Source organism: Phalaenopsis equestris, unplaced genomic scaffold (assembly GCF_001263595.1).
Source record: "Phalaenopsis equestris unplaced genomic scaffold, ASM126359v1 Scaffold230250, whole genome shotgun sequence".
In the NCBI taxonomy this organism is placed as follows: Eukaryota; Viridiplantae; Streptophyta; class Magnoliopsida; order Asparagales; family Orchidaceae; genus Phalaenopsis; species Phalaenopsis equestris.
In genome coordinates this window covers 19,211-32,698 of record NW_018248222.1, presented here as the reverse complement: position 1 = coordinate 32,698, position 13,488 = coordinate 19,211, and the positions used below count along the sequence as shown (strand labels likewise).

General features: G+C 38.2%; 1 protein-coding gene across 1 annotated transcript; it reads left to right on the top strand.

The window, feature by feature from the left end:
* Nucleotides 1-205: 205 nt before the first annotated feature.
* On the top strand, nt 206-955 carry LOC110038083. Its single transcript, XM_020742847.1, has one exon. It carries the CDS (start codon nt 206-208, stop codon nt 953-955), a length of 750 nt encoding a protein of 249 aa, XP_020598506.1.
* Nucleotides 956-13,488: the final 12,533 nt, after the last annotated feature.

The following is a 13,488-nucleotide window of genomic DNA, read 5'->3' as shown; positions in this document are numbered from 1 at the left end:
GGTGAAGGGACTTGTCCCTATGTGCCTCCTCTTAGAGTAAAGGAAGGAGAACCTACTATCCTTTTTACTCCAGGGGAGATTCAGTCCCTTAATGACTCTATTAAATTTACTTTAATGTAAATTTCAATTTAGACACCCAAAGATGGACTCTGTTAGAAAATTCTTTGAAGAAATGAATCTCATTAGTGCTTAGAAGCTTAGAATGATGGATGGAAGAAATCTTCTAATCAAACTATCTAATGAAGAAGACTATGCTAGAGTTTTTGCAAAACAGTCTCTCCTGATAGCTGGAACTCCTATGAAATTGATGAAGGGGACTTCTGGTTTTGATCCAAGTAAGAAGCCCCCAATTGTTCCCATATGGTTCAAATTGCCCAATCTCCCTATACAGTATTACAACCAGAATGTGTTGTTTAACATTGTCCGTACTCTTGATTTTCCATTGAAGGTGGATGCTCCAACTTATAACTTGGCTAGGCCAGTTGGGGCTAGAATTTTAATAGAAAGAGATATAACCCTACCTGATGTGAAAAGGGTCTGGATTAGCACTGAAGATGAGGGATTTTGCCAAAGCATTGTGGTGGAACACAAAGCATTGTGGTGGAACATTGTGGTGGAACAAAGACCTCTTTACTGCCCTCACTGTAGAATGTTTGGGCACACTTTGGAGAATTTTTACAGGCTTATTCCACCTTCCAAGAAGGCTGTTGGCCCCCCAAAGGGTGCTACAACTCAAGGAGGGACTAGTTCTGTACTTGATAATGAGCTAAGAAGGAATGTAGGAGAAACAAGTATCCCTATAACTAGAAGTGTAGAAAGGGAGGTCCAACCCAATATGCTGAATAATTCCTTGGGTGAAGGGATTGATCAGGGTACCAAGTCCATTCCTACTTCCATTGATAACCTCATGTTGGGGGAGAGACAGATGGGGGCTGACTGTACTGAAGAGAGATAGTTGGATATCAACCCTCATAAGGTTGATATTCCGACTATTAATCTGTTAACAGCTGTGCTAACTGAGGAATGACAAGTCCAAAAAAGTAGTAAAAAGAAGAAGGGAAAGATAGAACAAAAGCAAATTCAGGAAGCTCAATCTCTTTATGGACCTTCCAACAATCAGCATCTAGATCTATACCCCAGAACTAGAGGAAAAGGGAGAGCCTTTTCACAATGATTAACTTTTTGTGTTGGAATATTAGGGGTGTAGCCCACCCCTCTTTTCTTAAAAGATTAATGAATCTTGTTAGAACTCATAAAATTTGGTGTTTTGCTATTTTGGAACCTATGGTTACAAAGCACTCTCAAAATATCTTGAGAAAATTTCTTAATTTGTCCATTTTACTAATTCTAATAATAAAATTTGGCTTTTCGCTAGATCTGAATTACAGTGGTCTGTACTGCAGAATCAACCTCAGTTCATTCATATTCAATTTTCTATTGGTGCTCATTTGGGCTATGCTACTTTTATCTATGCTAGCTGCATTGCTAGGCATCAGAATACTCTCTGGTTTGATTTAATGCATATTATTCAATCAATTAATTCCTTCTAGATTTTTGAGGGGGATTTTAATTGTATCACCTCTCCTGCTGAGAGAAGTGGTGGAAGACCTCCTTTACAGTCACCCATGAATAGATTTAATGATTTCTTATTTGATGCTGCTTTATATGATTTGGGGTTTCAAGGTACAAATTTCACTTGGAGAAGGGGATCTTTGTGGGAAAGACCTGATAGAATGTTGGGGAATTCCAAATGGATTCAGACTTTCCCTTTTACCATAATTACTCATCTAGCAATGGATGGGTCTGACCAAAGGCCCCTCCTTTGTTCTATCCAGAATACTGCTAGAATTGAGGGCTCTCCTTTCAAGTTTCAGAATATGTGGACTCTCCACTCTGATTTCCTCATGGAAATTAAAAAGGTGTGGAATTTTATTGGTGATGAAAACCCATGGGTGAATTTGTGGTTTCTTCAAAAGAAAGTGATTTCTCATTTAAAGAGGTGGAACTGGACTAAATTTGGAAATGTTCATGAAAATTTAACAGCTGCTCAAGAAAAGGTTCTCAATATGGAAACTCATTTTCAGAGGGGTTTAAATTCTGAAAGTGATTTACACAAAGCTAATGAGGAACTCCTTTCTCAGATTAATTACACTGAAGCCTATTTGAAACAAAAGGCTGCTATAACCAAATTCCTTGAGGGTGACAGAAATTCCAGCTTTTACTATGCCTGCATTAACTTCAGAAGAAAATGTAATATGATACTAGCAATTACAGAAACTGAAGGGAAAAGCTTATCTGATGCAGATGAAATTGCCCATGATGTAGTCAAATACTTCAGAAACTGTTTAATTGTCACCCCTTTTCTAGGTCCCATATTGATGTTAATCTTTTTTTTGGACTGTCAAGAGTATGCGCACAGGTTAGAGTTGACCTAGATCCCCTCAAAGATTGAAATTAAGGCGGCTCTTGATTCCATTGATGGACATAAAACAGCTGAGCCAGATGGTTTTACTGCCAAAATCTATAAAGTTTCTTGGCTTGTTATTAGTGGTGAGTTTGTTGCTGCTGTTCAGAATTTTTTCAGAGGTGTTGATCCCCAAAGATATTTTACTTCTTCCTAAATTACTTTGATTCCCAGGAATCAAATCAAAAAAGATTGGGGAGATTTCTGACCCATTAGCTTAACCAATGTTCTCTCCAAAGTAATTAGCAAGATTATTGTCTCCAAGCTACAACCCCATCTCCAGAATCTCATCAGCACTAATCCGGTAGCATTTGTTAAGGGTAGAACCATTACTGATAACATTTTATTGGCTTAGAAGTTTCTTTTAGACTTGGACAGGAAGTGTAGGGGAGGTAATGCTATTTTCAAATTGGATATCAAAAAGGCTTATGACACCATTAATTGGGATTTCATATTGGAAACTCTTTCTGTAAGGGGTTTCTCTGAGGAGTTCATTATTCTAATTAGAAGATGGCTCTAATGCAATAATCATTCTATAATTATTAATGGCAAATGACATGGTTTCTTTTCTGCTTCTAGGGGAATCAAATAAGGGGATCCCTTGTCCCCTACAATTTTTATACTGGCCATGGATTACTTATCTAGATTCCTAAATAAGTTGTTTGTTACCTCTCCTCATTTGACCTACAACATAAATCCAATATTTGTATCAGTCACCTCTCCTATGCAGATGATGATATTATCTTCTCCAATGCTACTAAAACTGCTATCAAGACTTTATATAAGGGACTCAAACACTTTCAGCATGCTTCAGGTATGGAATTACATAAACAAAAGTGTCAAATTTTTGTTAGCACTAATATTACTCCACAGATAAAAAATTGGATTTCTCAGTATACTGGGTTTAGCATAGCCTCTTTGCCAATCAAGTACCTTGGTGTTCAACTACTTAAGGACAGAACAAAGCAAACACAGTTCAATGATGTGATTGATCAGATTAAAGCTCAACTACACTGCTAGACAAATTCTTTTCTTTCAAATGGGGGGGGGGAATCACTCATTAAAAGTATTCTGACTGCTATCCCTTCTTTTGCCCTTCAAATGTTCACCGTGAAGAAAGGTACTCAAATTCTCTTAGGAAGAATTTTTAATAAGTTTTTATGGGTTGGAAGAGGAAACAATTTCATTGGCTTTCCTAACAGAAACTTTGTAAACCTCTCTTTGCTAGATGCTTGGGTTTTAAGGATTTTCAACACTTAAGCTTTATAAATCAGTGTAAATTATGGATTAAATTCACGGCCCAGGATAGTCTATGGGCTCAGTTTATGATGAGGAAGTATTGTAGGTCTGTACAGCCCAATCTTGCTAGTAAAAAATTGGGTGATTCCAAGATATTTATTAAGCTTTTGGAAATAAAAAATCAAAAATCAGGTTGAGGAGCTCTTCATATTGGAGTTGTGAGTGGGGCAAATTAATTTTTGGTTAGACAGGTGGGTCTGGAATGGGGATAAGCTGCTGTGCTCAACTTCAAACCCCAACTTTCAAGATCATGTGAAATATTATTGGTCTGATGATCAGTGGAACTCCAGAATGCTAAACACCATTCTCAATAATTATCAAATTCAATTAGTGAAGAATAACCCCTTCTTTACTGATGAAAAAGATAGGCTCATTACCAAACATTCCCCCTCACTGAAACTCTCAGCATTTATTTATCGAAAGTTCTTCCAATGGCAACCTGTATTGTGGGGGAAAGTAATTTGGGGTAAGTGGTTAACTACCTCAACTTTTTTTTTCTGCTGGAGGTTCTGCTTATCTTTGCTCCCATTTGACGATATCTTGAAAATGAAAGGACTGAGAGGACCCTCTTGCTGTTATCTATGTAATGAGGAGGAAGAGAGCCTAAAGCACCTATTTTTCACCTGTAATTTCTCTCAATAGATTTGGTCTGAGTTGTTGACACAACTCAAAATTGACACTATTAATGTTTGTTGGGATTAATTTTTTACTTGCTGGGGCAACTGGCAGAAAGCTAACCTGCTGGTCATTCCCTGCTTGGTTGCTTAGTTTATTTGGATGTGTAGGAATCAAGTAAAATATGAGGATATTAAGCCATTGGCCAAGTTTGTGGTCTCAAATTGCATCTCCTATGTGTAGAAAATTACTCAACATCTAAAATTCCTTAATCTCTTTAAAAATTGGATACCTAATACAAAAGATCAACTAATTTTTAATCCATCTATAATTCTATGGACTCCTCCTTCTGGATGGATAAAAGTTAACAATGATAGTAGTTACCAAGGGATCCTTTAAGTTTGGGGGAGTTTTCAAAAACTCCCAAGGGCAGTACATTCTACATTTTTCTTCTCCAACCTGGGCTTTTGATGCTTTGGAGACTCAGAAGATTGCTATCTATTGGGCTATATTGTTTGCTAATCAATGTCAGATCAGGAACTTGATTGTTGAATCTGACTCTATTATCTGCATCAGGATTTTGCTAATAGATGAAGAACCCCCTTATTATATTCTAAGGTGGATAAACAAACTAAATAATGTTCTGGGCAGTGGGAGGGTGAAATTTAATCATATTCATAGAGAAGGCAATGGCCCTGTCCTTTTTTTGGCTGCCACAGGAAAGAACTCTGAACTGATTATAGTTAGCATTTCTCCTTCTTCTCGGTTATCCTTTCTTTTACATGGGGGCAGTTTGAACATTCTTCATCTTCATTTTATGTAAAGGTTCATACCAAGCTGAAGTATCAACTACCCATCTCTTCTTTCAATGCATGTTTACATAAAGGGTCTGATCAGAATTGGTACATAAGCTGAAGATAAATCTCTTGAATCTGGATTAAGCTTCCCTTATTTCATGCTGGAATACTTGGGACAAAGTCAATTTGAGCACTATCCATTTCGTGGTAACTTGGTTTATTTGGATGACAGAAATAAAGCCAAATTTGAGGATTGCCCTCCAAATGTACACCTAACTGTGGTACATTGTAAAACTTTCTTAACATAGGATTTGCTCTGCTAGGGTTTCTGCGTGCAGAATGGAGGCTGGCGGCTGCTTTCTGAAGGAAGACTTCTTGTGCTGGTGTGGGGGTGGTTTCCAAGGACCTTTTGGCTGTTGGAAAGCTCTTTTTCAAGGTTTTCTGATTTCTCGGATAGTGGTTTTCAAATTTGAGGTTACTGTTCCATTGAAAGCCACTAGCTCTAGTGGTTTCTCCTTACAGAAGTTAGGTTCTTCTTTGGTGGAGACTCACTGTTTTGGATTTGTTGGGAGCCTTTAAGGGGTTCTTCCTTACCCAGGCTCAAGCTGTTTCTGGTTTACTGTGCCATTGGTTTTTTTTGTGTTCTGATGCACTGTGGGTAGTTACTCATAGCAACACCCATAGATTTGGAAACTAAAGCTCAGTGGACTCGTGCCACTTATGCTGGAGTGGTTGGAAAAAATGTGGAAACTTTACAAGAAATGGAAAAACTAGTGTTCCCACAAGCATTTCATGATACAATAGGGAAAGGTAATTTACCATGTATTCATCATGTTGGACTTAAAGAAGGAGAACCTTCAGTTTTTTTCTCAGCTCAGGAACTAAACACACTTAATAAGGAGGTTCAGTTTACTTTGATAGGATAATTAGTACGGGACACCCCAAAATGTAGATGGTGAGAGGTTTCTTTGATTCCCTACAGTTTATTGAATCATGGAAGTTGGACCTATTATATGGGAGACATCTTCTAATCCAATTAACCAATGAGGAAGAATATGCTAGAATATTTGCCAAACAGTCCATCAGAATTGCTGGAGTACATATGAAAATCCTAAAATGTACCCCTAATTTTGATCCTACCAAGGAGCCACCTATGGTCCCAATTTGGTTCAAATTACCAGGTCTCCCTCTTCACCTATTCAACCTCAATGCTTTATCTAACATTGGGAGTGCTATAGGCACTCCTCTCAAAGTGGATGCATCTACCTACAATAAGGCAAGACCAACAAGTGCAGGAATACACATAGAAAGGAACATCACTATGCCAGAGCTGAAAAGAGTGTGGGTAGGTGATTAATCAGAGGGATTTTGGCAAAAGGTTGTCATGGAACAAAAGCTTTATTATTGTCAACATTGCAAAATGTTTGGGCACACTCTAGAAAGATGTTATAGATTACATCCCCCCACCAAGAGAATACAAAAAAATTTAACCAAAGACATTGGGGTGAGGGAACCCAATCAGATTTTTGATGATGAAAGACAGCAAGGAAGAAGGAACAAAAAATAAACTGAAGGAATAGAACATCCCCTTGACAAACAACAAGAAAATCTACTTGAGAATGTAGGAGCAACTCAACCTGCTGGGTCTACTCTTGAGACAATTCCAGATGAGAATGTTGGAAGTATTCAGCAAAACGACATCATGCCAAAGGATGACTTGGAAGGTGTAAATTGTGATAAACCTCATTCAACCAAAGAGACAGGAACTTTGGGGTAGTCCTCAAAAAATAAAATAGTTACAGAAGAGCAAACAAGGAAGAAGATGGAGGACAAAACACCTTCAGAGAAAATGATATTAGAGGTCCAACAAAAAATGGAAATTGAATGGCAAACACAGAAAACAAAAAAGAAAAAGAAGATCACAGAAGAACTTGGCATTGAAAATGAAGAACATCAGAAAGATCTAAAGAAGAACAAATCCCAAACATCTAGGGGAAGGACAAGATCAAGGTCGCAACCCTCCCATCGACCCCAACAGAATGATTAATCTATTGTGTTGGAATATAAGGGGGATTGCTGACCCCCTATCTTTTAAAAGATTAAAAATACTTAAACAGGAAATATAAGTATTGGTGCTTGGTTATCCTGAAACCTTTGGTCCAACAAACCTACCAGAAATGTGCCAAAGCCTTCCCAGGCTTTTCCTTTTTCAGTAACCTGAATAATAAAATCCAGATATTTTGCAGAAATGAGATGAACTATAGAGTACTGCTCCACCATTCTCAAATTATGCATTGCTCTTTTAACATGGCTAACAAGATTGCCTATGCCACTTTTATTTATGCTGGCTGTTCTAAAACTGCTAGACAGGGGCTTTGGAAGGAAATTCATCAAATCAAGAGTTTAACTGATAATGCCTGGATTGTAGGAGGGGATTTCAATTGCATTGCTTCACTAGCTGAAAAGAAGGGGGGGCAGAAATCCATCTCTCAAGATCATGACTGAATTCAATGATAATATTAACACTACAGGACTCTTTAACTTAGGTTTCAATGGTCCTGAATTCACTTGGAGAAGGGGAAAAATTTGGGAAAGGTTGGACATAATGCTCGCCAATGATAGCTGGATCCAAAACTATTTGCAAACTACTATTACTCATCTCAGCCTGGCAGGGTCTGATCACAGACCTATGTTGATATCCCTCTCTGCCAATGCACACAACACTAGACCCCCTTTCAGGTACCTAAATTTTTGGTCTAGCCACAAGGAGTTCATCCATATTATGAAGGAAAATTGGAGGGACTATGGCCACCCAAACCCTTTGATCAAGTTGTAGACTCTGCAAAAAAAGATAGCTAAGGCTCTAAACACGTGTAATTGGAACATTTTTGGAAACATTCTGAAAGGGGTGGAAAAAGTAGAGAAAGAGCTGAACCTCCTGGAGAAAGAACATAGCATGGGACAGGTAGAAGAGACCTCCCTTTTGGAAGCTAATGAGAGGTTGCTTACAGTTGTGGAGTGGCAAGAACAATTTCTTAAACACAAGCCTGCTAAAACCAAATTCATTGATGGAGATAGAAACATAAAATTCTATCATTCTTGCATCAAGTACAAAAGAAAATGTAACACTATACTTTCCATTGAAGACAACAAGAGAATCTGGATTAGAGATGGCAAAGGGATTGCTGATAGTGCTGTGGACTACTGTCAAGAGCTTATGCAGTGTAGAATAGTTGAAAGGCCACAGGTAGAGTCTGAATTGTTCTAAGTAGACAAAGAATTTTCATCCAATGTCAACCTAACTCAGACCCCTGAGGAGGAGGCGATCAAAAGAGATCTCTTCTCTATTGACAGTGGCAAAGCAGCTAGCCCTGATGGGTTCACTGCTGATTTCTACAAAAAGGCTTGGGAGGTCATTAAGGATGAGGTAATTGAAGCTATACAACATTACTTCAAGGGCGATCTTCTACCTAATTATTTTAGCACTTCCACCATTATCTTCATTCCTAAATCCTCAATGAGAGAACATTGGAGTCATTTCAGAAATATCAGTCTTACTAATGTTATGAGAAAGATTATAAGCAAAATCTTGGTGATGACAATACAACCAATTCTACACCATCTTATTAGCACTAAACAAGCTGCTTTTGTTAAAGGAAGAAGCATAGGGGACAATGTGTTGATTGCTTAAGAACTTCTTCTCGATTTAGAAAAACCTTGCAGGGGGCCAGCATAATTTTCAAATTGGATTTGAAGAAGGCTTATGTTATGATCAATTGGAGCTTCATCATGCAAATACTTAAGGCAAGGGGCTTTACAAATGGATCCTACGAAACTATTCAAAGGTGGCTTGAAGGTAATGCTAACACTGTTTTGATCAATGGCAAAACTCATGGCTTCTTCAAGGCTAAAAGGGGACTGAGACAAGGAGACCCCTTATCTCCAACTATTTTCATTTTGGCACTGGATTATCTGTCTAAACTCATAGACAAACCTGGTATCAGGAAAGATTATAACATCTATCACATTAGATCCAAACAGGATATTAGCCACCTCATCTATGTTGATGACATCTTGATATTCTCTAGAGCCAATAAATATGCTATCAAAACTCTGTATGAATGCATTCAGAAATTCCAGCACACCTCAGGCCTTGAAGCGAATAAGGAAAAATGCCACATTCTTTTCAGCAAGAGAGTTTCCACTACTTGCAGACAAAGGATCCTTGAGCTTACTGGATTCACTCCTATGAATACTCCTTTCAAATACTTGGGGGTCTATTTAACCAAGGGAAGAAATGAAATAAAAAAAATACAATTTAATGAGATTGTGGATAAAATCATGGCAACACTTCATGGCTGGACTAACTCTTTTCTATCCAATGGAGGCAGAATAACCTTGCTGAAGAGCATTCTCACTACCTTCCCCATGTACCTACTTCAAGTGGTTGTGATGAAGAGAAGCACTCAGCTGATGATGGAAAGAACCTTCAACAAATTCCTATGGTATGGACAAAGGAAACAATTAATTTGGGCCAGCTCGCAGAAAGTAGCCAAACCTCTATATGCTAGGGCTTTGGGATTCAAGGGGCTCCAACAGTTGCAACACATCAACATTTGCAAATTGTGGCTGAAATTCAGGCAGAATGACAACCTATGGGAAAAATTCATGCACTCAAATTATTGTAGAACTGAACACCCTAACCTGGTGGGAGCCAAACTTGGAGATTCCAGGATCTGGAAACAGATGCTGAAAGTAAAGGAGGAAGCTAAAAAACTTTACACATAGGAGTTGGGCCAAGGCAACATCCATTTCTGGATGGACAAATGGTGTCCAGAGGACATTATTGAACCCTTGAATGAAATGCAAGACAAGAATCTGAAGGTGAAGGATTTCTAGGAGGGTCAGAGATGGTCTAAGGAAGCACTTCAAACTGGGCTGAAGAAAGATTCTGTGAGAAGTGTTTCTAAAATCCAATTTTACAGAACTAAAAAAGATATAATGGTGGCTCTCAAAGCTAATTATACTCAAAGTGTGACCAAAGCTATATATAACCAGTTGTTTACCTGGGAGGAAACCCCTTGGGGTGAGAAACTGTGGAACAAATCACTGACTCCTTCTATGGCCTTCTTCTCTTGGAGGTGTTAAACAACTTAGTACCTACTAATGATATACTAAAACTAAAGGGACTGAAAGGACCCTCCAAATGCCAGCTATGCAAGAATGAAGGAGACCTCTACACACCTCATTTTCCAATGTGAGTTCTCTAGAAAGGTTTGTAACTCCTTGCAAAATCACTTCCACATCAACATAATCAACCTGGGATGGAAGGAGCTAAAGAAGTGCTGGATGGAGTGGCTAGGGCTCAATTTTGGAACAATTCCTTTCATTAGTGCTTGGTTTATATGGACTGCTAGAAACAAAATTAAACATCAAGAAACTAGTGTGGCTACTGGAAAGGTAGTGGCAAACTGCATTGCTTACATAAGAAAGCTGATTCTATGGAATAACTTCCCCAATATCTTGAAGATCAACAATAGCAAAGAGCAAAACTGCAGCTGGGTGATTAAGGTCTATTGGGAGAAACCTCCATATCCTTTCTTAAAAGTCAACACAGATGGAAGTTTCTCATCCAACACAACTAGCATTGGGGGAGTATTTAGAGATCACAAAGGTAGATGCAGGATGTTCTTCAAATCCCCAATTATTGTGGAAGATGCTATTGAAGCTGGAAGTGCTGCACTTTATTCGGCCATTAAGATTGCTGCTATCAACAACTAGACACCACCCAAGCTGAGGTGGACACTTCGCAACTCTTCACAGCTCGTTGATTATATGACAGGTAAAGCCTCCCCCCATGGCACATACAACAATGAATTACAAAGATGCAACACCTCACTAAGGAGATAAGAGTCACTTACTGCTTTAATTACAGAGAGGGCAATAGACCAGCAAATTACCTTGCCACAGATGGTGCAGAATCCCAATTGGTGGCTGTTTCTACTAGTCCACCCAAAATTCTGGTTGATCTATTAAAGGGAGATAAGTTTAACATACCTTACCTCAGAATTGTTGGCAACTAAGTTTTTTGGTCAGGAGATTTTCTAGTTGGGCTCCTCTTTAGAGCTATTTTTTCCTTGTTTGTAAATTTGAGTAGGCTTTCTTTTTTACTCTCCTTTTTTTTATCCCCTGATGTACCCCCTCTATAATGTTGTACTAAACTTTTGGTGATTAAACATGGAGGGAGACACAACAAGCTCCTTTTGCTAATATATATATATATATATATATTATTTCTTCTCATATTCCTAGCATTATATATATATAGGATGGCCACATTGACCCCTATAGATATGGATAATAATATTCAGTAGTCTAAAGCCAATTTTGCGGATGTGGTTGAAAAAGACTTTGAAACCATACAAAACTTTGACAACTTGGTCTTTCCTCAATGCTACCATGATGCATCAGATGGAAAAGGGGACTGTCCTTTTGTAAACCTTTGAGGAAAAAGGGAGGGAAGATAATTGCTTTCTTTTCTGACCCTGGAATCCAAATACTGGCTGAGGCCTGCAAATTCACACTGATTGGTAATTTCAGTTTGGCCTCCCCAAAATGGATATCATCAGAAAATCATTTGATGATGTTAAACTATTTGGTGCTTGGAAGGTAGGGCTAGTGGATGTAATACATATTATGATTCACTTGGCTAAAGAGGAAGATTATGCTTGATTGTTTACTAAACAAATTCTACATTTAGATAGAGTTACCATGAAATTTTTGAAGTGGACAACAAATTTTGATCCCACCCAAAAGCCCCCAATTGTCTCTATATGGTTCAAGTTGCCTAGTCTCAAATTACATTCTTTAATCATCAAGTGCTTTACACTATTGGTAGATCCTTGGGGAGCCCTATGAAATTGGACGCCCCTACTTTCCTAGTTTCAAAATATGAAGACCATCTGTGGCCAGGATTTTAGTTGAAATAGATATTACATTGCCTAATGTGGAGGAAATTTGGTCAAGTACTGGTCATAATGGCTATTGACAGCAGATAGTGGTTAAAAAAAGGCCATATTACTGCCACCATTACAAAATATTTGGTCATACAGATTATAGGTGCTTCATGTTACATCCCAATCTAAAATTACCCCTAGCATGTGCAATAAGACAATCACCTAGCCAGCTGAACACTCATTTGGAGGAAGCCTCCACTGAAGTTAATGCTAATATTTCATTACCTTTTGTGGAGCTTGTTCCTAATAATCAACTATCAAACATCATAGAAACTACCTCTCATGTTGACACTCTTGTTGAACATACTACTGTAGAGGCACCTTTATGTTTCGTACAAAATCTGGAGCCCGTAGTAGAACCTAGAACCAACAAGGCTTCCTTTCTTGCTGCAACTTCTACTTCACTCAAGAAGAAACCTCCCATCAGAGATTCAATTGAAGATAACACATTGAGACAAATGAACATTGACTTAGAATAGGAATGAAATATTCATAATTCTAGGAAGAAGAAAAAGGGGCTCCAGGAACTAAAGAACCTGCAAGATGATGGTTTAGCCAGTGTAAAATATTTGGTGCTTGGAAGGTGGGGCTAGTGGATGGAAGACATATTATGTTTCACTTGGATAAAGAGGAAGATCATGTTTGATTGTTTGCTAAACAAATTCTAAATTTAGATGGTGTTACCATGAAATTGTTGAAGTGGATGACAGATTTAGATCCCACCCAATAACCCTCAATCGTTCCTATATGGTTCAAGTTGCCTGGTCTGAAATTACATTTCTTTAATCTTCAAGTGCTTTACATTATTGGTGAAATTAGATGCCCCTACTTTCAATATGTCAAGACCATATATGGCCAAAATTTTTGTTGAAAGAGTTATTACCTTTCCTGATGTGGAGGAAATTCGGTTAGGTACCGCTGATAATGGCTATTGGTAGAAGATAGCGGTTAAAAAAGGCCATATTTCAACCACTATTGCAAAATGTTTGGTCGTACATATGGTATTTGCTTCAAGTTACATCCCAATATAAAAAAACTCCCAGCAGGTGCAATAAGACAATCACCTAGCCAACTGAACACTCATTTGGAGGAAGCCCCCAATGAAGTTAATGCTAATGTTTCATTACCTCCTTTGGAGCCTGTTCCTAACAATCAACTATCAAAAATCATAGAAAATACCTCTCCTATTGACACTCTTGTTGAACATACTACTGCAGATGCACCTTTATGCTTGGTACAAAATCTGAAGGCCATAAAGAAACCTAGAACCCACCAGGCTTCCTTTTTTGCTGCAACT

What these genes read in the sequence shown, in the direction of transcription:
- LOC110038083 (XM_020742847.1), top strand. Translation starts at nt 206, where the DNA reads ATGGATGGAAGAAATCTTCTAATCAAACTATCTAATGAAGAAGACTAT.